Below are 25179 nucleotides of genomic sequence, written 5' to 3' on the forward strand. Positions count from 1 at the left end.
GGGTTGATGTCAGGACTCTGTGCAGTCCAGTCAAGTTCCTCCACACCAAACTCGCTCATTCATGTCTTTATGGATCTCGCTTTGAGCACTGGTGTGCAGTCATGTTGGAACAGGAAGGGGCCATCCCCAAACTTTTCCCACAAAGTTTGGAACATGACATTTTCCAAAATGTCTTAGTATGCTGAAGCATGGTTCCTTTCACTGGAACTAAGGGCCAAGCCCAACCACTGAAAAACAACCCCACACCATAATCCCCCCTCCACCAAACTTTACCCTTGGCACAATGCAGTCAGGCAAGTACCGTTCTTCTGGCAACCGCCAAACCCAGACTCGTCCATCGGATTGCCAGACAGAGAAGCGTGATTGGTCACTCCAGAGAACATGTCTCCACTGCTCTAGAGTCCTGTGGCGGCATGCTTTACACCACTACATCCGATGCTTTGTGATGCTTGGTGATGTAAGTCTTGGATGCAGCTGCTCGGTCATGGAAACCCATTCCATGAAGCTCTCTACGCACTGTTCTTGAGCTAATCTGAAAACCACACGAAGTTTGGAGGTCTGTAGCTATTGACTCTGCAGAAAGTTGGCGACTTCTATGCACTGTGCGGCTCAGCATGCACTGACTCGCTCTTTGTTTTTACGGGGCCTACCACTTCGTGGCGGAGTTGATGTTGTTCCCAATTGCTTCCACTTTGTTATAATACCACTAACAGTTGACCGTTAAATATTTAGTAGTGAGGAAATTTCACGAATGGACTTATTGCACAGGTGGCAACCTATCACGGAACCACACTTGAATTCACTGAGCTCCTGAGGGCAACCCATTCTTTTACAATTGTTTGTAGAAGCGTCTGCATGCCTAGGTGCTTGATTTTATACACATGTGGCCATGGAATTGATCGGAACACCTGAATTCAATGATTTGTAGGAGTGTCCCAATACTTTTGGCAATATAGTGTATATACTGTGTCATGTTAGAAATGCGTCACCCAGTAGAGGTCTTGCAATAGTTTACTCTACAGTATTTTTAATGAAAAGCAGAGTTTAATTGAGTTGGTCATACATGCACAATTCAGAGTTGCATTTTATAATCTTATTTGTGCTATTCTGACTTTCTAAAGTGACTCAATGTGTTAAATAAAATGGAGATATCATGTAGTTGTTCTTTTTTTATATATAAATCTAGTTAGCACCCAAATATTAAATAAGTTCAAAATAAAAATAGTAAATCTAGAAGGGAAAATTATTTGAATTAGCTTTAATCGGTAAACAATTAAATTGGATTATCCAAAATATTAGTAATATTATTATTACTACAAAATGTGTTAATGTACAAACAACATAATACATAAATAATAATAATAGTATATACATATATTATCTATATACATTGCCATTCCAAAATGGGGGGGGGGGGGGGGTGCAGTAAGTTTGGGGTCATTAATACTTAGAGAAAAAAAAAGCTTTTATTCACTATGGACACATATTAAATTAAATTGACCAAAAGTGACATGTATAATGTAATAAAAGATTTAAATGTCAAATAAATGCTGTTTCTGCAGCCTTGGATAGACTTCTTTGAAAAACATCTCTCTGACTCCAAACTTTTAAATGATAGTGCAAGTAATTTTGCATTAGGTTTGGGTATGTGATTTCAAGGATAAATACCGAAAGAACAACTTGTTCTCAGCTATTGATGAAATAAATAGAGAAAAAGGCCCTTGGGACACATTTCACTGTAAGAATGAAAAAGACACAGAAAAGAAGAAATGGGGATAAAGAAAGAGGTTAGAATAGAGAACAGACAGAAATCAGGCAGATATTGATTGGGGGATGAATTTGGAGATGTCAAGAGAGCGTAAAAGAGATAAAGGATGTTGAGGGCAAGCAGTGTACCAGAACAGGGGAGAGAGAGAGAAGTTGAAGAGAGAAAGAGCGACAGTGCACTTTGTGGAGTGAGTTTCATGGGTTTTGATTATAGACTCCACTGCTGATCTAAGTCTCCATCTAATGTGTGTGTGTGTGTGTGTGTGTGTGTGTGTGGGGTGGGGGCGAGTGCAGTAATATTTGTCCTGATTCTGATCAGGGAAAGGGGTGTATGAAATCGGCAACAGATTTTCAACTGGAACAGACCTTGCACCCATTGCCCCATTTTACACTGAAACATATCCAGTCTCTGTAACTCACAAACTGATCACAGAACAGCATGTCTTCATTCCTCTTTAAAAGGGATAGTTCACCCAAAATTAAAATTCTTTCATTTCCTCACTTATGTTATTCTAAACCAGTGACTTTCTTTTTTACATGGAACACAAAAGGAAAGGTTCAGCAGGATGTTCACGCTGCTCTTTTCCATACAGTGAAAACTTTCTTTGCAGCTCCAAAAAAAGTATCCTAAAAGTAGTTCATACTACATGTGCACTATATCCCACTTAATCTGAAGCCACACGATAGCTTTCTGTATGAAACAGACCACATTTAAGTTATGATGTGAGATTTAAGAGATGGCAGATTGCTACGTGCTTCACATACGGACAACTTTTAGTAATTCTATGGTGCTTTTGGTATCATTTTAGATGGTTGACAATCTCGGTCCACGTTCATTGTATAGAAAAAAGCAGGGTGAACTTTCTGCCAAACATCTCCTTTTGTGACCCACTGAGGAACAAAGGCATTTGGAACATAAAGAAAGACATCATTTTCATTTCAAGGTGAACCATCCCTTAACCTTTCATGGTACGGTGCTTATGAACACATTTCATAAGAAACCCATGACTTTCTTTGCAAATTCAGTCACGTCCAAGCAGAGCTTCAGTCAGACTGAATAATAGATCTGCAGTACTCCAGTCTGTCTCTATATAAGCCTTACTCCCTTTACTTTTTTCACTTGTTTTCTTTTTTTGCAGCATGATCCAGACAGATAAAAATTGACCACAAACAGACACAAAAAGATTCCCCATGCCTAACTCACTCTTGCTCCTCAGAGACTCTCTACAACTCTATACCACACAGAAATTAGTTAATAATGGCCGTGAATACAAACCATAACTGAATAATTGATTAGGCACATGTTTGTCAGCAGCAATGGCGCTGTATCTATGACAACTAAATTATCCATCAATCTAGAGCTCCATTTTAGTGATGCGTGAACAATTCATATGTCATCCAGCAGAGCGGTGGAGATGAGCGTATTTGTGTGTTTAACTTTATTTATTTAGACTGATGGCTTACCCAGTGATCTGAGAGTCTGAAAAGAAAAACACTTTTACAAATACATTGTTTGGACAATCTTATCACTCTACAAGATTTCCAAAACACTCCCAACAAAAAGACGATACAGCATTCAGCCACATACAGGACCCCATAACAACCCAGCATGTCGGACCTGTGTACCCATGACCATTAGCAGACATCAACAACCCTCATGCATCTGAAAACATCTGGCAGAAAGAGCGAGATACATGGGCAGGAGAGATAAAGAGACAGAGAGTCCAGGTCCCTTTGAAAGCAGAAACACTATCATTTGAGAAACATATGGGCAGCAGTTAAACAGATATTCATCTAATGTAGAAACATGTGGACCTGATGTGGTGGGAGGGGGTGTAGGGCTAAAAAGAAGAGAAGAATGAGAGATATAGAGTAAAAAGGGAGAAAGAAATGAGCTGTATTCCAAAAGGGCTTATGGGAAGGAGGTGTTGTGAAGAATCATCATCATCATTCACTCACTCATACTGAAGGGATAGTGATAAAGGGGCTTTGTATATATGGATTGTTTTTTATCAGGGCACTACACTGTGAGCATGTCACTCAAAAACTAGTGACAATATAGAATGTTCATTGGTTTCACCAGTGCAAGTGACACTCAAAAATACAATATAATAATTATAATAAGTAGAGTTTACAATATATTTATATTATATATTAGAGCTGCACGATATTAGAAAAAACTGCAATAAATATTGTGATATGAAAACAATTTCACCAGATGATTTGAATAGCACTATTTGAAAATAATTAATCGTCCTAGAATAATTTGGGTGATTTTGTAGGGGAGTGAATCTGCATAGAAAGCATAGATAAATACAATAGAAGAAAGAGACTGAAGATATTGAAATAAGCAGTGCTTTATGTTTTCCAGGTAAATCTAACAGTATTTAGGTACAGAAATGTAATAATCAAATGTAAAATAACAGTCTTCACTGTATAAATGAAATATAAGTAATATAATTAGTTAACTAATACAATTTATCTTTGTTAAACATACAAAAGTCATTTTCTCTTTCTCTTTTGTTGTTTGATCCCCATTGGTGACACAAACAGCTGCGGGTACATTAGGCTGCTGTCCCTTTAAGACGAATGCACAGCACGCATCTATTTTCTTTCTCAATTGTCTACAACACATAACCGACTGTGTTTACGAGGATACTCGCAGAAATGGACATTTTTAAATTAAAAAGAAAGAAACCTGACTCTGTGTGTGCGCACAGAAAACAGTGTGCGAGCCTGACTTGACTTAAAAACACATGCAATTGACAAACTTTTACTCTATGATTGTTAAACTATGCAATTAATCCGCGAATCACATGCGTTCTGAACCGGGGAGCAGCTGGCCCGTACTGATCAACTACAATCCCTATGCTTGAGTAATCGCACAACCTGCGATGTGACTATCGTGGATGTGCCCATCGCGATATTGATGCTTAAACGTTATATTGTGCAGCCCTATTATATATAATTCAATAGTAAACCTTAATGTGTTTTTAACTGAAGATTTGTGCATTTGTATTTAGTACAGTGTCACATAAACATTACCATTGAATGCACCTCTACATTGTTGGCTGTGCTTCTAAAAATCTTTAAAAATTGAGTGTAGAGCCCTGTTTTAAAAAAGAAGTGTGAAGCTTCAGATCAGGAAGAGTGACATCACCAGTGATCAGGTAATCATTGGTGAATACGGATCTGAAGGATCATGACCACAGGTCTGCATTCAGCACAGACACACACACACACACACACACACACACACACACACGCACACACACACGCACACACACACGCACACACACGCACACGCACACAAACAGTAAAAAAAGGCATTCAGCATCACAGGCTTCAAGCAGTTTCTACAAGACACACAAGCCAGATGCTTTTATGATAAGGCAAAAAACAAAAGTAAGTTCAAATGAAACTTAAACTTATGTAAAAAAAAAAAATACAAAATCATCAGCAAAGTAAAGAAAAACACAGATGTGTTGCACACAAACCTTCGGGCTCCGAGTTATCTTTGTAGACGGCTTGCTTCAGTGGGCAGCAGAAGATTTCGTGACACTTAGCACGAAAAGGGGAGCCTTTACCCCTTATATCCGCGGAATGGATGGAATCCTGCCGCAACATAATGTACTCCTGGGTACCTGGGGCAGCGTCATCCTGGACTGCGGTCGGGCCATAACAAAATGAACGCAGGGTTAGAAAGAGAGAGAGTGCTCAAAGCAACAAAACTAATTCAACACAATGAGAGAAATACGCAAAGAAACAAGACAAAGTATAAATTACAACAACAAGGTTATAATAATAAGCAACAACAGTAACAAGATTAGCAGAACACATATAATAGATTGATGTACAGAAGAGAAGGAGAAGCAAAATACACAGTAGGACTGGGTGATATATCAAATATTTACAATTTACTGAATAAAATTATCATGTCAATTTTCCTTTCCTTAAAAATGTGTTACAATAATTTCCCAATCCTTCCTTTTTGCGCCTTGTGTTGAGAATATTCATACATTGGTGACTGAGATTTAGTTAGCAACTCATTTTAGTAAATTGATTAAATTGGTCTATTTCAAATTAATAAACTATTCAATGATACATTGATACATTTGTGTCACCATTCAAAAATGTTAAATGCAGGCTCTGCATTTCAATACAAAATTTGCATTTGTGTTCTTTGCGAGAGAACGCAAAAGCATTGCCAAATAATTTTTCATACATATTAAAAGAAAATTATTAAATATCATTATTTTTTGTTTATTTAGTGATAAACATGTTTTCCACAAACTGTAAATTGTTTTTTAACTACATTTTTATTTATAATTTTATTTTTCACTTTTTGCATTAAACACTTTGCATCTAGTTTAATGAAAAAAATTAAATCCAGATGAGTGTTTAGTTGAAATTATGGTTCCTGATTTTTTAAGGGAGATCGCCCTTTTAAAACAGGCAAAGGTCATGATGTACAGTATATCAAATATTGTCAAAACAATGAAAAATATTGAGAAAATTACTAGTTATATCACCCAGCCCTAATACACACAACATCACAATGATTGAAACAATATGACAGCAGTTAGTTAAGCATTGGGATCTGGGATAAGGTGGTAAAGTCAGAGCAGGCAGGGGATTTGGAGCTTCTCTGGCTCTCATCAACTGAAATCCATTATTTCAGAGGGTGATGACCAGAGTCAGCAGTGTGTGTGTGTGTGTGTGTGTGTGTGTGTGTGTGTGTGTGTGTGTGTGTGTGTGTGTGTGTGTGTGTGTGTGTGTGTGTGTGTGTGTGTGTGTGTGTGTGTGTGTGTGTGTGTGTGTGTGTGTGTGTGTGTGTGTGTGTGTGTGTGTGTGTGTGTGTGTGTGTGTGTGTGTGTGTGTGTGTGTGTGTGTGTGTGTGGACGAAGCCCTCATGCAAACTTTCAAGACATATCAAGAGACTATTTCTAAAGTGATTTCTTCAGTACTAAAGAAAGTCTATCCAGTGAAAGCATGCATCATCTTCCAGCACAGGCATCTTCTGCATCACACATGCACCTCAAACTGTATATGGGACATTGCTTACATACAACGTGCACATATGAACAGCTGTCATTGTTCCGGTACTGATAATGAGCTAATGAAGCTGGACTCTCATACATGTTAAAAATAGACTAACTAAATCTAAATCCTTGTGGTAAATGGTCAACTAAATGGTTGTAAAAACCAATGATGACTAAGTTTATGTAATTAATTTCAGTCCAAGATATTCATTTTATCATAGTGAACAGATAAGCATCTGTAAAGCTTGGACTATGTCCATAAAAGCTGCTAAAACTAAGACACTTAAGGACTGACCCTCATTCAAGGGGTCAGTGTTTGGATGGTTAGGATTTTTTTCAGTTAACCCCCTGCTGATATTTGGTAAACTTCACCATAAAAACATATTTTCCCAATAATGGTCTTTGAAAAAGTATTGTGTAATTGTGATATTATTTGACCTTGACCTCTGAACATCTCATAAGTGCAGGCTAATGCTCACTCTATTAATTCAGGCACATATGTGAGAAGTTAATAGAGGGTTTCATTTCCTGGTGCTAGCAGAGTCTACTTTTTCCTGAGATGAAATTGTACTAATAAAGTTCAGGCTGCTGTTTTATAGCATCTCTTTTTCCATTGTCATGATTTGAGGCCAAACACAACTCCTGCCAGCAGAGGTATTACAATTCTTTCTCATCCCTTGCTCTCTCTCTCTCTCTCTCTCTCTCTCTCTCTCTCTCTCTCTCTCTCTCTCTCTCAGACATGTTATTAAAGACAAAAACATAAATGGTGGTTAAGAGAAGGCCTGCCATTTCCTCAAAGTACAGGCTTCACTGGTAGTTTAAAGTACACACAGAAACACTTGGGGACCAATTTACTTTGGTATGAAGTGTAGGTGCTCTGACAGCCACCTTTTTTAAAACATGAAATGTATTACACTGGAGACTGAAGTCTAACTCTTATATTTTATGTGGCTTTTATATATATATATTTTTTACATATTTACAGCTTTCTACATTTACAACTTTTAATATACCATAAGCAGCCATATCACCCTGTAACCCAAGACCGTAACCCAACCCAAGTCTAACTCTTATATTTTATGTGGCTTTTTCTTTTTTTTTCTTTTTTTTTTTTTAACATATTTACAACTTTCTACATTTACAACTTTTAATATACCATAAGCAGCCATGTCACTCTGTAACCCAAGACTTGTCAGGAGCCATATCACCCTGTAACCAAGACTGATTTCCCACTGAAACTAAGCAGGGCTGAGCCTGGTCAGTACCTGGATGGGAGACCTCCTGGGAAAACTAGGTTGCTGCTGGTAGAGGTATTAGTGAGGCCAACAGGGGGTGCTCACCATGTGGTCCGTGTGGGTCCTAACACCCCTATATAGTGAGAAAATGTATCTCTGTGCGCTCATCCGAGAGCGCGCACACGTCTCTCAGCGCGCAAATATTGAGTTCTCTTTCAAGTCTTGCTCTTGAATGGACAAACTCACACAAAACGTATGTCAACATGTCCAACTTGATGAGTATCCTAGCAGACATTGTCTGTATATGCCTTAAGTGAACTTTATACAGTCGATAAAGACGACGCATATCCGATCATTAGGTCTTAAAGAGGCAGTAGCCTTTACTGCTGTCTGTTTAATGTCAAACAACAAAAGACAAGGACATCATTCACTGCACTTGATTGAATAGCTTTTGTAAGTTTAATAGGATTAATCTTTAATTTATGCACTCAAATATGCAATGTTATTTTACATTTGATACATTTCTGTACCTGAAAACTAATGTTAGACGTACCTGAAAAGCATATCTAGCCGAACCAAATTGTTTATCTTATTTATTTGTGGTTATCATTTTTACGTGAATACTTTTATACTTTGATTTGAATATATGTTATATTATTTATTTTAATAGTTCAAAAAGTACAACAAATGTTACAATTTCAATTGAATTGTTGAAAGGTGTATTTTTAATAAATACAACACATTCACAAAGTCATGTGAAATAATCGTGTTACATAATCGTGATTTCAATATTGACCAAAATAATCGTGATTATGATTTTTTCCATAATCGAGCAGCCCTAATTTCCCCCTTCCATATGTAAAGCGCTTTGAGTATCCAGAAAAGAGCTATATAAATGTAACTAATTAGTGAAGTTTTAGTAACTAATTTCGGGAGGAGCACGTCCAGATAATTAAACCTATCTAAACAATGGAGCACGCCAGATAATGTAACCAAATCAAACCCAAGTGGAGCACCCTCAGATAATTAAACCTAATTAAACACATGTGGAGCATATCAAGCCAATCGATTTAATCAACGATAAGAGGTGTGTGTATATATACAGCATATTTACCTTCTTTCGTTGACCGTTTTTATTTTTAGCATCCCTCCACCACCCCATCTCCTCACTTTGATTTAATAAACTCATTAGACGTCAACACAATCCATAATAAAATACAGTCTAGTTCTAGACTATCTTCATCATGGGGGGGATACTCTGGGTTCGGGCCAATTTTTTTAACTGTATGTACGGAAAATGAATAACACATTCAACAGAGCCTCTAAAAGGACATGGTTGGAGGTAGTCGGTTATATTACAGTACAACAGATTTCACTTATTGTGTGAAGATAGTAAGGAGAGATGACCGACAGGACGATGTACAGATCTGGAGCGTCAGTGACAAATATCTTGTCTTGTAAAATGTGTGGTCAGTACCGTGTACACAGAGTACACGCGATCACGAATTTCATGAAGTGAAATAAAAAATGATAGCGTGCATTCAAAAGCAATTTCAATACTCTGCATATTAATAGCACGGATCCCTGCAAATTATATACATAATAACATAATTAGCCAACAATATAATTGCAAGAGAATGCAAAGCATTGAAATATATTTTTCCTCCCATCTCATATTTGTTAAATATATGCATAATTTCCTTTCCAAACATAGTACTTGGCTTTGGCTAATCCCTAATTATTATTAGTAGTAGTAAATTATTTAAAACTCATTTTTAAAATATACACCAGGTTTACATGTGCACTGCCTTGAAGCGACAGATGCTTTTCCTTTACACAACCTGAGTTCCCTCCAGAACACAGTCTCCTTTTGCCTCCAATGCATTTTGAAGGTCTTAGTCCATCAATGGTTATTAATAGCCATGTTAACTGCAGCCCCATAAACCTCAATTAAAATGAGGGGCATATTTAGGACTGGACCATGCTAAAAGAGTTCTTTACGACTTGGAGTTGCACACCGTGCCAAACCATGATGGAGAGTGCATGGACGGGTCACAGGAAACCTGATGGATATGCAGCCTGTCATAGCTCCGCCCTCCCTATCAGCTGGGCCTTCAAAATGAGCTGTCAGCCTGTGGCCTGATGGGACATGATCTACAGCTCATGGTTCTGCCACCCCTTCAGCCCTGCACTGATGAATGTCCCTGTCCATGGTTCTGAAAGCCAATCGCTGACACTCCAGAGGGGAACTTGACGGGAGAAAGGATTTAATGACACAGAGTGCGTAACCTTCCTCTGTTTACATCACCTTGGCCCCTCAGTCCCAGGGTTGAAGGTATCATGTGTCGCAAGTTGGATGCAAAACGACCCTTAATCGAGGGAGGTAATAAAAGTCAAAAACGAAATGATTGGTGATGGCTTAATCCATAATAGGCCAGAAGTGTAGATGGGTTACAGTTACACTGCATGTCAAAGATCAGAACAGTTCATTTACAATGGCCTCAATGCACAAAAGCTTCAAGGACAGGACTGATGCTATCAACAGCTCTGAATTATGGCCCTGCTGCAGTTTGCACATTTAGGCCGAGAGCTCACAGCAGATTGAGGTCATGAAGTTTAAGCAGCAAGACAGATTTAGAGGTGGACTGTCTCAGTTTGTACAATTCAGATGAGGGGAAGTCAGAAGCTATTTCAATCACTCTCATTTTGCATGAAATGCCAGTTAACCGTCTGATGGAAACGAACACAAGAACATCGCCATCAGCTGCTCCAGCAGCCCTGCGGGAGCGCGCGCTTAAAATACCAGCACTTTAAATATCATGTGTATCTGAGTCAAGACTACTTTTTGGTCTCTTGGGATCTTCTTCCGCAGCCTTGAGGAAATGGATTTAATTATTATTGCTGTGTCATTCTGAAGCTCCTGGAGCTGAGGTGAAATCGAGCTTTTCTTTACACCAGTAAACTTCTTTTATTCTCTGCTTAAAAGCAGAATCCATATTTTCCACTGTTTCAAATGCCTGAGAGCAGTCAATATGCAACTGCAGAGGGAGAAAAAGGCGAGCATGTTGAAGGTAGAAAGTAGAAGTTCTTTCTAATGATTTAGCTGATCTGAAATGTGTTTTTCTCTTGGTTCTTAAAGGGGTGATGAAATGAGAAATCAACTTTCCCTTGAGCCTTTGATATATAAAAGTTCATGGTGATATAAGAATATCCTGTAAGTTTCAGAGCTGAAAACGTCCTTGTTAGTCAAAGAAAAGCTTGAAAATGGCAAAATGGGAATTGCTCAAAATGAGAAGCTTTGGTGCATATCCGCCATTATACTATCTAAAAATATACAGAACACCAATAAAATGATACATTTTAACCACTGTTTTATAAGTCCGTCCACCTTAGGAAAGCCAAAGAAAGGAGTTTTGGAACCGAGGTGGAAAAAACAACGTCTCTTCGACATGGCAACAAGAGGCTAATAAAGCAGGTCTTCTCTAGTACAGCTTAACCAGGCCTCGTCCCCCTTTTTGCAATATTGCGTGGCCAGGATTATTTAAATGAGTGACATTATGACTTCACAAGATCCAGAAGAAGTCCTTTGTAGTCCCAACAAGCCATTTGTTGTAGTTCTTCAAAAGTGTTTTCTGTTAAAAGTGGACTTTGAGCTTTGTAACCTTGCAGATATAACACTATCTCACTATCATTCATAGATTTTTAAATGTAAAGTTTGCAAAGACCCTATAACATAGAATATCAATATGTTGACAGCAACAATCATTTTTTACTTTGACATGAGACATGTTTAAAAATCCATTGGGATTCATAAAATATCAAATTCCTTTAAACATTAGGGTGGTTTTATTGCGGTTAGAACAACAGCACAAACAAATTACTACTTTTATTAATTTATAATTCGGGGGAGTTTCCAACTATAAATTTGGTACTTAAAAAGTCTTTAACATTATACTAGGGCTGTTGACAGATATAGTAAGAGTAATGATAATAATAATGATTAGTATTAATCACATAACATAAAAAATTTCACAAATGTTTATAAATGTGTTCACACTGAAATTAATGTAGGCACAAAATAGCATTTATTTGAAATATTTGATATTATAAATGTTTGTTTAAATGCATCTTTTTACTAAGTACTATGAATGAAGGCCAGTATCAATACTAAATTAGTCGCTAAACTATCAGATTGCATTTGTTAACAATTAAAGAAAATGTAAAATATTATAACACTAAACAATATTCATGTAATCCCATGATGTAAATTTATTCCATAAAGTTTGTTTAGACGGTCTTCATCTTTCACTAAAAGTTTCTACATCTATCAACTTCTGATTTGTCAAGAAATCTTTTATGTTTTACCTTTTATGTTGAAGAATCAATCCAAACTAACAAAAATGTAGTGCATGTAAAAACATCACAAAAGAACTCCCTAAAATACTAATTAGCTCATTTAGAAGTTGCTTTTTCATGTGATTTGTTTCATTATTACATAATGGCCATGTTAAGACAAACAGCGTTGTAATTAAAGTATTATGTCAGAAGTATTATGCTTTAATAGTAATTAAAAACTCTTTTAACTAACCCCACAAAACCCTTTTCTCTTGTGCGTCCTCAACCAAGCAACACCACACAGCCTCCAACTCAGGAACACATGAGAATGTAACAGTCATATTACACCCTTCTTTATCGCCCCCACCTCCCTGTCGAATCAGCCATTTAACACAACACAGACCACCTGATGCCTCCCTCCCACAGGAACACACAGCAATGACGCACAGGCCATGCCTGATTCTCCCAGCGTCTGTCAAAAACACACACACACAGGCAGACTCAGCTCCTCTCAGCCCATTCAGCCAGTGACTAACAGCTAATCAGAGGGCAGCAAGAAATGGCCTTGAACGAACTCTTTTATGACCCCCATGATCTCCTAAGACAAATTTGCTTGAAATGGCCAAGTGAGCTTACGTCACATGCCCGTACGAGAAAGAAAAAATGATGGATGGGGTAAAATGAGTCACGGCCCTCAAGACTCAAATCCTCAAGGATTTAAACACTGAATTAATTATTTATTTATTTATTTCAGACATTTATTTCAAACACCCTACATCTTCTGAAGTCGTTTAAGGACTGCAAAATAGGCCTGTCACACCTACATTATTCATGTGAAGAAAAGTTACACCTCCATGTTCAATTTAAAATAGAAACAAGCGTCAAGAAAATTGCAACAAGAACACCAGCGATCACGAGGAGCAGAACGACATCACTCTACTCTCAGGTTTTGTTGTGAAGCAGTTCAAAAGCTTCATAGAAAAATAATAATGGAAAAAAAAAATCCTGGTTTGCAAACACAAATCTACACAAATCAATGATATATGTATACTAAACATAGCAATATCTAAATGATTTTAGACTTTTTTGTAGATTTGTTCAAATGTTTAGGGTCAGTAAATGTTTTAAAGCAATGAATACATTTAACTGTGACTGTAAAGATACAAAATTACAAAATATTTAAATTTCAAATAAATGCTGTTCTTCTGAAGACTGAAGTAATGATGCAGAAAATTCAGCTTTGCCTTCAGAAGAATACATTACGTATTATGATTATGATATAGTATTAAAATAACACGACAACTTTTTGGGACTTTAGCTTATTCACCGTATCACCCAGAGTTAGATAAGTCCATACCATTCTCAGTGTGTGCCTCAGTGCTAGCCTACTGCTCAATAAGTGACAAAATAACGCCAACATTTGAACGCCTATTTACATGTTGTGACGTGTATACATCGTGTACTAAGGCCGACGGAAAATGAAAAGTTGCGATTTTCTAGACTGATAAGGCTAGGAACTATACTCTCATTCCTGTGTAATGAGCAATGAACTTTGAGCCGTAGCATGAGTGCAGCGGCGCAATGATATTTATGCAGCACCTGATAATATTCCCCAGCACTCTGTGCAAGCAGATTGTCACCGTTGTGTAGTAGCGGACCCTGTCCGAATGATGGCCAGACTTTACTGATTCTTATGGAGTTTATTGAAACCGTTTGATCTCCAAAAAATCACTGTAAGAGCTGAACAAATAAAGCAAAGAGTGGGCATTAACACCTCGTACATGAACTCTCTCTCTCTCTCTCTTCATAGCATTATCATTAACATACAGCGAAATACACAAACATACTCATTACAGATGATGGTAAACAAGAACATACACACCTTATGCCTTTTCGTGGGGTGCTTAACAAACTGCAAACTTTAAAGGGGTGGTAAACCACGATTTCACTATTCTAACTTTAGCTAACGTGTAATGTTGCTGCTTGAGCATAAACAACATCTGCAAAGTTACAACTTTCAAAGTTTAAAGCAAAGGGAGATATTTGCTTTTAAAGAAATCAGTTTCTAAGAACTACAGCAAACGGCCAGTTGGCGACTACAGACATTCCTCCAGGGTTGGTGACATCAACAGGCTCAATATTTACATAAACCCCTCCTCAGAGAATATTAAATAAGGGGGGGTGAGGCCATTTTGTATCGCGGCGCTGTTGTGGTATAGTAGGCTGGAGTGTTGTTGCCGCGATGCCGAGGAAACGCTGTTATTTTCATCCGGATTGCAGGTCTGGGGTACTTGCTCTGTTCAGCCTTCCTTGGGACGGGGGTGCGTTGCAGAGCGTTTAACATAAAACATGTTATATGCACGTGTGTTTGAGTCAGCGGGGAATCAGGCGCGCGCAGGGCTCCCTGCAGCACATCTAACAGAGGAAAACATCCACCGTCTTCGCGATTTCAATGCCAGATTTGCACAACGTCAGCTGCGTGAAAAAAACACTGCTGGTGCGTGGATGCATGACGCGCGCGCTGCACATTTCACGGAGGACAACACAAACTTCCACAAACTTCGCGAGTTCAATACAGGATATGCACAACGGCTTGTCCTGAAAGCTGGATTTACAAACAGAAGCTGTTCACGGGCCACAACCTGTAAGTCTGATTTATTTTTCATCGATGTGTTTTCCTGTAATAGGTTGTAGCAAGGAATTAAACAGATGACAACGCTGTTCTGCAAACCAGTCTGTTAAATGCTCATTCATACTTAACGTTATCCGACGAACACCTAACGTTACAAACACTAACGTTAAAATCTCAACAGCGAACCTGACATTAGTGTAAATGATTCTTTGATTAGAGCTTTTATTTATTGTTAATCTACAGGCTTGCTAAACATGGTTCTGTGTGTGATTTGGCTAACTTACTAGTTAAAGCCAGTGCTTAGTGTTTGTTTTGGGTTAGTTCTTGCGACAGATATTTGGCTATAATCGTTCTAAAAATACAAAAGTTAAAGTGCCATTCAGTAGCGATCATTATAGATCCGCAGTCTTTACTCTTGAGGACTGAACAGGTTCTGCTCGATCATCTTCACTCAAATGTTCTGGGTCTGATTCGGGCTCAGATTGGTATGGTTTTATTGACGCCGTTGTTTCTAACACTGACCAAAGCACAGCCTCCGGTAAGGGGCGTGACGTTTCCGACATACGTGCACTAGGCGTTTAGCGAATCACAACACACTGGGCCAGCTAACCAATCAGAGCCCATCGCGTATTTTTGAGGGACTGGCTTCATACAACCCGGAAAGCATCAGACCGTTTTACAAGGAGGGACAGAGCAGTGTAGAATAAAGGTCAAATATATGAAAAATAAGGCAATTTTTTTTAAAACGAAGCATGAACACGTTACAGTGCACCCCACAAACACAGTCAAGCCTTCAAAAGAATGTATTTTACCAACCCTTTAAATCTGACTTACCACTCCGATGAACCGCGAGCTCTCACTATATCTTTCCGTAGACTACAACATCCGTCAAAATAAAAGTCCCTACTGATTAGGACAGATAATGCAGACCTTAAACCTATTTAAACACACAGACATGTCAAAAATGTACACAAAAAAACGAATTATAAGATAAATCACAATGAAGTCTGTTACACGTTGGTTATGTTGATTTAGGGTTAGGTTGATTTATGTCTATTTTCAGGTCCTGCATAATATCATTGCGCCGCTGCACTCATGGTATGGCAGTAAAATTCCTTGATCATTACAGAAAGTCTAGAAAATCACAACTTTTAATTTTCCGTCGGTCTTAGTACACAGTGTAACTACACACATCACAACATGTAAATAGGAAAATGTTGGCGTTATTTTGTCATTTATTGAGCAGTAGGCTAGCTGGAGCCATTTACCTCCAGTCTTTGTGCCAAGCTAGGCTAGCGGTGGCTGCGTCAAACAGAATTATGGCACACATGGAGATGAGAATGGTATGTATGGACTTATCTAACTCTGGGGGATATGGGGAATAAGATAAAGTCCCAAAAAGTCGGCGTGTTCCTTTAAAACAAAAAAAAATATTTTAAATTGTAATAATAATTCTCTGTTTTACTGTATTTTTTATTATTTTTTATATGAGACTTTTTTCAGAAACATTAAAAATATCATACCAAAACCAAACTTTTGTATGGTAGTGTATTAAAAAGACTTCCAGGCTTGAGAACACAATTATAGCATTCAATATTTTCAGGTTTTTCATGAATTTTGGAACACAATTAAGCTCAGACAAAATCAACTTTGCAACAAAGAATGAATTTATATTCAAATTTAAATATTCTAATGGCAGTTCACCACCGGGAAGCCATGTAGTTAACTCAATGTTACTGCTGTGAACACACAAATGAATCACAACAAATACTCAACCAGCAGAGCATGAGGACATCAGAGGCATCCTGTTTGTGACTTAATGAGGGTCTAGTGTTGGTTCTCTGGACCGACCTCCCTTTTCTTCAGAGGCTTTAAAATTAATTTTAGATGTGGAGATACTCCTAATTTAAATGCAAACGTAAAGGTGCTGATATGCTTTCAAGGGGTGACCTTACGCCTTCCCACATTCATTCATCATCATGAGTCACCTTGGCTTACAGCTTTAATATAAACACGCTCCCTTAGGTCTTAATGAAAGCGGCAGTGCAAGTTTGCTTACATGTGTATTTAGAGAGTTTAAGCAAGATATATTGTTTAATACAACTGAACAAAATCAGGATATTAACATTTCTTTGCTGAAAGCACAATGTTAGGTCACAGTGGGGTTGAATACATTATTAATAGCAGCACAGTCTAATTAGTTCTTGAGGTATTTACACTCTCGCTAAAGAAGCAGTTTACTCAGTCAACTCAAAAACTCTTGTAACAGAATTGTTGAAGGTGTCCACCAAAGTGGTTTTCGCCAGTCATTTTGGCAGCACACCATGTTTTTCAGTTGCACACCAGTTGAGACGCTCTGCTTGCTATACGGAATAGCCGCGGAAGTGAACATTCTTCAACTCTCAGCTAGGAATGGGCGATACCACTTATTTTGTTTTCGATACGATACCGATACTTTCAAAGGTACCTCTAAACTAAACTTTTAAAAGTGTAAAATGCCACTTATTCAATTTGAAAGACATTTTAACATTCAATATGCCTTAATTGCAATTTATTTGATTATATTTTTGTTTACACATGGCTAAAACATTTTTACTATAGTGGTAACCATGGAAATCTACAAATACTATAGTTGAACTACAGTCACTGTAGTAAAAACATTCATTTTCATGGGAGGGCGGGGAAGGGGGGTCAGTGACAGGCTGTCTGACAGTGTATAGATTTATATTAACATCAAGTTACAGAATAGAACACGATCCATATTAACTTTTACCGTTCAATTTAAATACATGTAATTGCACAAACTATGTAGGCAACAATTTTAGTTTTTTAGTTTATTGTGAAATAACTCAAACATATTATATTTTTCGGTCTTCTGATAAGCATTGTTCTGGGCTGCGTTTCCCAAAAACATAAATTTCTTATGATCCTTTTGCGAGTGTCAGCAGTGAGCTGAATGCTCTTTGTGATTGTGATCTGTCTTGTATCATTTGCGTGTGTTCAGATCGGTTCAGATGACAGGTAAATAGTTCGAACCCCACAGTTATTTGCTAACATAGGTTATGGACTATCGATATTTTTTATACTCATAGCAGTATCAATATATCGAAACTTAATCGATATGCCCATCCCTACCTAAATCTTTGGTGGACACACGGCCTAAACGCTGAGGTGGACTGAAACTCTCTATTGCCTGGAGGCTCTGTGGCTGTCTGGCATGACATCTGACTGTGCTTCTCATTCTCTGAACACTGCAGAAACCAAAAGAACACATTCTCACACATAAACACCTTCTGACAAGACCAGCTCAGACTAGCATGCATTTTCAAGCTGTTAGAAATTGTTTAGTCTAGCTGGTTGACCTGTACAACTTGTCTGGTGAATCTGGTTGATCAAGAAATTATAGCTGAAAAAGTCTAGAAGCCGGTTTAGTACACCTGCACAACACGTCCAAATCAACAAACATTAGCAATGACAATATATTTTGTTGTTGTGTGAAAACATTTATGCTATTTGCTCGGAGCCCATTTCCAGTGATGACCAACAGGCCTACCACTCATTATTTATAATTGGTGCATTTATTTGGTGATATAAAGGTTTGTATGTGTTTTATTTAATAAAGTCTTAACTGTAATGTAAATAATTTTATCCTACGCAACAGCACAGACAAGATGTCAGTCAGCTAAATGCGTCAGTCAAATTATTTTAGTAATATAGTTTTGAGAATGTAAAAGGTCTGCAAACTTTCAAAGATCAAAGTGCACAATCTGTCCCCCAAAAGAAAGACCAGATTCTGAACTGCCTGAAACGAGTCGTCAGTAATCCCAGTCTCACTTCCTGCACAAACATACGTAGGTTTGTAACAACTTCACGCTCAAACGAATATGGTAAAACAAATGGCATCTTTACTGTTCTTATCACTGTGTATTCACGTGCTGAGGAAGCCTACAGAGCTAAAATTCAGATATTATAACTTGCCGACATGTGCTGTGAATGGTAGACCAATCACAGCAGACTGTATCATCTGACCAATCAGTGCTGAATCCTTTATCGGAGACCTCCGAAACAAAATTAGGAACCTTTAAAATAGCATAATAGGGATACTAACAACAACAACAACACTTTATGATGACAGGACAGACAAACATTCATATCCTAAACAACGATTTGCTAATGATTTCCTTTTCTAAATAAATAAGATCACTAGTTGTATGTAGAGTATTTTGATGACATGACAACATCAATATTTCAAGTATTGTTATGTCTAGATTGATCCATTAATCCGTAATATTATATAAAAGTCCTATTGAACATGTCTCCAATGGAGTAACAAATTATTACCATTTTTCTTCCATGCACTGTGGATCTACCGCGGGAGCTGACTTCTACCGCGGGAGTTCACTTCCACCATTATAACTGCAGCCTATATTCCCCCGGATGCTGATGCCAAGCTTGCTATGAAAGAACTTCATGCAGCCATCAGTAAACAACAGACTGATCACCCGGAAGCTGCTTTTATTGTTGCAGGTGACTTTAATCATTCAAACTTAAAGTCAGTGCTACCCAAGTTTCACCAGCATGTTTCCTGCCACACCAGAGGAAACAAAACCTTAGACCATGTTTACACAAACATGGCTGGTGCTTACGTTGCGACACCCCTCCCCCACCTGGGACAGTCAGATCACCTTTCTTTGTTCCTCATCCCCAAATATTCACCCCTCATCAACCGTGTGAAGCCATCAGTGAAGACCATCAAGGTGTGGCCTGCGGGGGTTGATTCCACACTCCAGAAAAGGTTTCTACACACAGACTGGAGTGTGTTTGCTTCTCAAGCCACCAGTGGTGCTCACACAAGACATTGACTCCTACACCTCCTCTGTATTGGATCATATCAATACCACCATTGACAGTGTTACAACCCAGAAACAGATCACCACATACCCAAATCAGAAGCCATGGATGAACAGGGAAGTGCGACTCCTGCTGAAGTCTCGCAATACTGCCTTTAGATCAGGAGATGCACAAGCCTACAGCACATCCAGAGCAAACCTGAAGAGGGGCATCAAAAAGGCCAAGCACTGCTACAAGCTAAAGATAGAGGGTCACTTTTCCAACTCTGACCCTCGACGCATGTGTCAGGGCATCCAGACCATCAGTGACTACAAACCCCCCCACTCCACCCCCGCAGCCACTGATGTCAACTTCCTGAACGAGCTAAACCACTTTTATGCTCGCTTTGAAAGAGACAACAGAGAAACTGCCACCAAGCTCAAACCCTCAGCTGACCCACCAATCACACTCTCCACCACAGATGTCTGCAAGTCACTGAGCCGGATCAGCGCGCACAAGGCTGCTGGACCAGACAACATCCCTGGTCGTGTTCTCAGGGCATGTGCGGAGCAGCTCGCTGAGGTTTTTACAGACATTTTCAACCTGTCTCTTGCCCAAGCAGCTGTACCATCATGCTTTAAACGCACTTCCATTGTGCCAGTGCCAAAACACTCCAACCCGAGGTGCCCTAATGACTACCGCCCTGTAGCACTCACACCCATCGTCATGAAGTGCTTTGAGCGGCTGGTCCTGGAACACCTAAAAGACTCTCTACCATCCACATTGGACTCACACCAGTTTGCCTACCGCAGCAATAGGAGCACAGAGGATGCCGTTTCCATGGCACTGCACTCTGTGCTCACTCACCTGGACAATAAGAACACTTACGCACGCATACTGTTTGTTGACTTCAGCTCAGCATTCAACACTGTCATCCCAACCAAGTTAATAGCCAAACTTGGAGACCTGGGCATCAACACTTCAATGTGCAACTGGATTTTGGACTTCCTAACTGACAGACCCCAGAATGTTCGTTCAGGATCCACCTGCTCCACATCCATCACTCTTAACACTGGTGTACCACAGGGCTGTGTGCTAAGCCCGTTTCTCTACTCCCTCTTCACCGCCGACTGCAAGCCTGTGTATGGATCTAATTCTATCGTCAAGTTTGCGGACGACACTACGGTGATTGGTCTCATCAGCAACAACGATGAGACTGCCTATAGGGAGGAGATCCAGCACCTGGCCACATGGTGTACCGAAAATAACCTGCTCCTCAACACCACCAAAACGAAGGAGCTCATCGTGGACTTCAGGAAGGAGTCAAGAGGCACACACGACACCATCCACATCAATGGAATGGCTGTTGAACGTGTCTCCAGTTTCAAGTTCCTGGGGATCCACATCTCGGCGGACATGTCGTGGACGACCAACACCTCCAGCCTGGTCAAGAAGGCTCACCAGCGCCTCTTCTTCCTGAGGACACTGAGGAAGAATCAGCTCTCCTCGGCTATCCTGGTGAACTTCTATCGCTGTGCAATAGAAAGCATCCTGACCAACTGTGTCGCAGTGTGGTATGGGAGCTGCTCTGTTGCGGAGCGCAAGGCACTGCAGCGGGTGGTGAAAACTGCCCAGCGCATCACAGGGACTCCACTGCCTGCCATCGAGCACATCCAGAGGAAACGCTGTCTGCATCGAGCTCGCAGCATCCTCAAGGACTCCTCTCACCCAGCCCACAGACTGTTTTCTCTCCTGCCCTCCGGCAGGCGTTTCAGGATCCACCGGACCAGGACCAGCAGACTAAAGAACAGTTTTTTCCCCAGAGCTGTCTCTTTACTGAACTCAAACCCCCGTTGATCCACTTCCCTCATATACTGATAACTCTCCTACCTAACATCCGCCTTCACTTTGTTATTTGCACTACCGACTGTTTATTACAGTAACAACTGTTTACTTATGCATTTTGCACTACCATACTCGTAACTGGATTATGCTCATTTGCACTGCCGACTGTTTTTACAGTACCAACTGTTTACATTTGTATTTTGCACCGTACTTCTAACTGTAATATGCAATCACTTCCACTGCACTTTTACACTTTTTTTTTTCCGGATAGCTTCTGTCCATAATTTATTGCACTACCTTAATCCACTGCCATATTCCTCATTTTAGCCTAACATATCATTGTATACCTCTATCTGTAAAATTCTGTTTATAGTAATAGCCATCTGTATATTATATTATATTCATAGTACATATCCACCTGTAAATTCTGTTTATAGTAAAAGCCATCTGTATATTATATTATATTCATAGTACATATCCACCTGTAAATTCTGTTTATAGTAAAAGCCATCTGTATATTATATTCATAGTACATATCCACCTGTAAATTCTGTTTATAGTAATAACCATCTGTATATTATTCACTGTACATATTCACCTGTAAATTCTGTTTATAGTAATAACCATCTCTCTATTTATAGATATATTTATATATACTCAGTACATAACCATGTCCTGCACTTATGCAAACTTTGTATATCCTGCACTTGCTGCTATTGCACTTCTGGTTAGACCTAAACTGCATTTCGTTGCCTTGTACTTGTACTTGTGTAATGACAATAAAGTTGAATCTAATCTAATCTCTAATCTAATCTTAAACCCAACATGCTAACAGGCAGAAGTGCCAGTGTAGTGTGTACTTACTGTACTGTGTGTGTGTGTGTGTGTGTGTGTGTGTGTGTGTGTGTGTGTGTGTGTGTGTGTGTGTGTGTGTGTGTGTGTGTGTGTGTGTGTGTGTGTGTGTGTGTGTGTGTGTGTGTGTGTGTGTGTGTGTGTGTGCGCGCCCTGTGAGGGAGAATATGAATGGGCTGCATTTAAAGATGGCAGCACATGGAGAGGCCACACGGACTGACTTACTGCTTTCCACCTCAAGATCTCATTCAACAAGACTCCTCTTCACAGAAGAGGACAAAGTACAGTCCATCACTGCCAAACAGGTTCTCTCTCACTGCGTGTGTAGGTAGGTAGAGAGCAGAACGTATTCCCCTCTGGCTGAAAACCTGCCGACCTGTCCTTGGATTTAAGGTAACAACATAAACACAGGGCTCGGTGCGCATGGCTGCACACATTTAATACTACAGGACTGCACAGCTGCGCTTCTGCCTATTTATGTGGTTTGAAACACCACAGCCAACTAAAAGCCATTACTAAACATTAATGAGAGAGACATATTTATATTAAACAGCATGTAATGTGACCATAGATCGAAAAGAAATGCAACATTATGGATTTTTAAAGGTGTCTTCAATTTAGATGATTTTACAGTATAAAACAAATTCCACTAAATGTATACTTAAATAAATATATGAATATAATACATACTTATCAATCTAATTATATCTCCCATAATCTCCCTGTTGGAAATAAAAACAGCTATTGCTGGTTAGGTATTTTGAAGCATGGCAGCTAGTTTGAGCTGGTTTAAGATGGACCTGAGCAGGAGCTAGTTTCTTAGGACCAGCCTAAACAGCTCATGACCAGCTAAGGACCAGCTTAAACCAGATCAAACCAGCTTCCATGCTTCAAAATATACCTGATCAGCATATCATATTTTTTTCAACAGGGCTGGGTCATATTTTTTACCTTGCACAGTTTTGCACATGGTTTTTGAGTGTGAGGCCTTGTCACACAACCTGTCCATGTTGGCATCTGTCTAATTTGGCTGCTTATACCGAGTGACAGATGAATTTGCATCAAAATGCTGTTGAGCTGATTAGATGCACAGACTTTGATGTCAACAAAATATACAAGAAACTTTTTCTTCTCTATTTTGTTGATAAGCCTACTGTCCTAACTCTCTGCAATTAGATGGCGAGTTGATTCTTTGCATTTAAAATCAGCTCTTTATGTGTGACCAATGAACTCAAAGCAGTTAATGCAACCCTGCTATGATTATACTGTTGGTAGGATGATGAAAGTCATTTAAAAAAGAACAATTGGACTGAAGTGAACAGCTGGTGACTGCACTATAGGCCCTCAACAAGTAATATGCTTACATTTTGGTAACATCAAACATTAAGCTCCAAGTAAACATCTTGCAATTGTGATGTGTGTGTCCTGTATCCATAAAGATGTTGTGTTCTCAGTGTGCGCTTTCTGCTCAGCCCAGAGCTGATGTGATTCCTCTGTTGTTTTTCGCAGTCAGAGCTGAGTCATACGCATTAATGAAACTTTCACTGCGGTCTCTTTTAACAACATGAGAGGAAGTCCTCCAAAGATAGCGTGTAAATCACAAAGGCTCTCCAGACTGTTTTGACACTGCTCTCTCTGACAGGACCCTCAGAGTTGTTGACTGAGGCGTTCTAGATGATTTCTGAATGCACCAGACTGCATATTTTGAGACAATGGAGTCAATCTTTCTTCTCAGGTAAATAAGACTGTCCCTCTATCTCACATACACACACTGCAAGTCATCTGCACTGAAGCTGAAAGCAAACAGATGTAAGAATTAAGTGGGATTAATGTTTTGGACCACATTTACTGCAGTCGACAGCTGATGGAAGCTAATGGGATTCAGTACAATACTAGGCCAGTTAGAGGATGATTAAATCACTCATTATGCCAATTAAATTGATTAAAATATGACAACGTACAGTACAGGACATGGTAAATAGAAACTTGAAGAACTTCTCATGTTCTAGGCTTGTGGAAATAGATTTAAGTGATGGCTTTTTTGTGGTCTTGTGTTAGTACTCAAATGTGTAAAACATCCGTAGCTGCTTAAAAAGGCTTAGATCTACAGATGAGTACACCATAGCAATTGACATTGGTTTACTAACAAATGTCAGATGATATGTACTAGTTAGTTTTGACAAAAATCTGGCTAACACCAAATGTTGCCAGTTTAACTGGACTGTTAACACTGCTATGATTATACGATGTCAAATGTCTTAAACATAGGCGGAAGAAAGGTGAACTAGCTCCAGGCTAATGCTGAGGAGATGCACTTCCCCAGATTTGATTGGATTTCCTTGAAATAGTTTCAAGTTATGTGTTGCCGCACAACCTACACATCCAAGGATAAATGCTACCGATTATTGTTATTAAATTGTCTATGTTCACAAACCACTTAATTTTAACAGAAAAGCAAGTATACTGTATATGTGGGATTTTGCAATGCAGAAAGCGTGCAAAGAGCGATCCCTTTATAATCAATAAAAAGCCGTCCCTCGTCTAGTTCATCGCGATCTCACAAAGTTCCGTTATAGTCAGTTAAGATGAATGCACAATGAATCTCATTTACATAATGTCTACACTTTGTTTGTTATAATGA

General features: G+C 39.0%; 1 protein-coding gene across 3 annotated transcripts in view; it reads right to left on the reverse strand.

Annotated features, from left to right (window-relative positions):
• fgf13a (fibroblast growth factor 13a) overlaps positions 1-25179 on the reverse strand; it is a 151747-nt gene that overhangs the window by 75969 nt on the left and 50599 nt on the right. For all 3 annotated transcript variants that reach the window (XM_079839168.1, XM_079839170.1, XM_079839169.1), the window contains exon 3: positions 5265-5432. In XM_079839168.1, coding sequence (XP_079695294.1) covers positions 5265-5432 — 168 coding nt within the window. The remainder of the gene's footprint in view (positions 1-5264; positions 5433-25179) is intronic.

The sequence above is a fragment of the Gobio gobio genome, assembly GCF_949357685.1.
Source record: "Gobio gobio genome assembly, chromosome: 16".
Classification (NCBI taxonomy): domain Eukaryota; kingdom Metazoa; phylum Chordata; class Actinopteri; order Cypriniformes; family Gobionidae; genus Gobio; species Gobio gobio.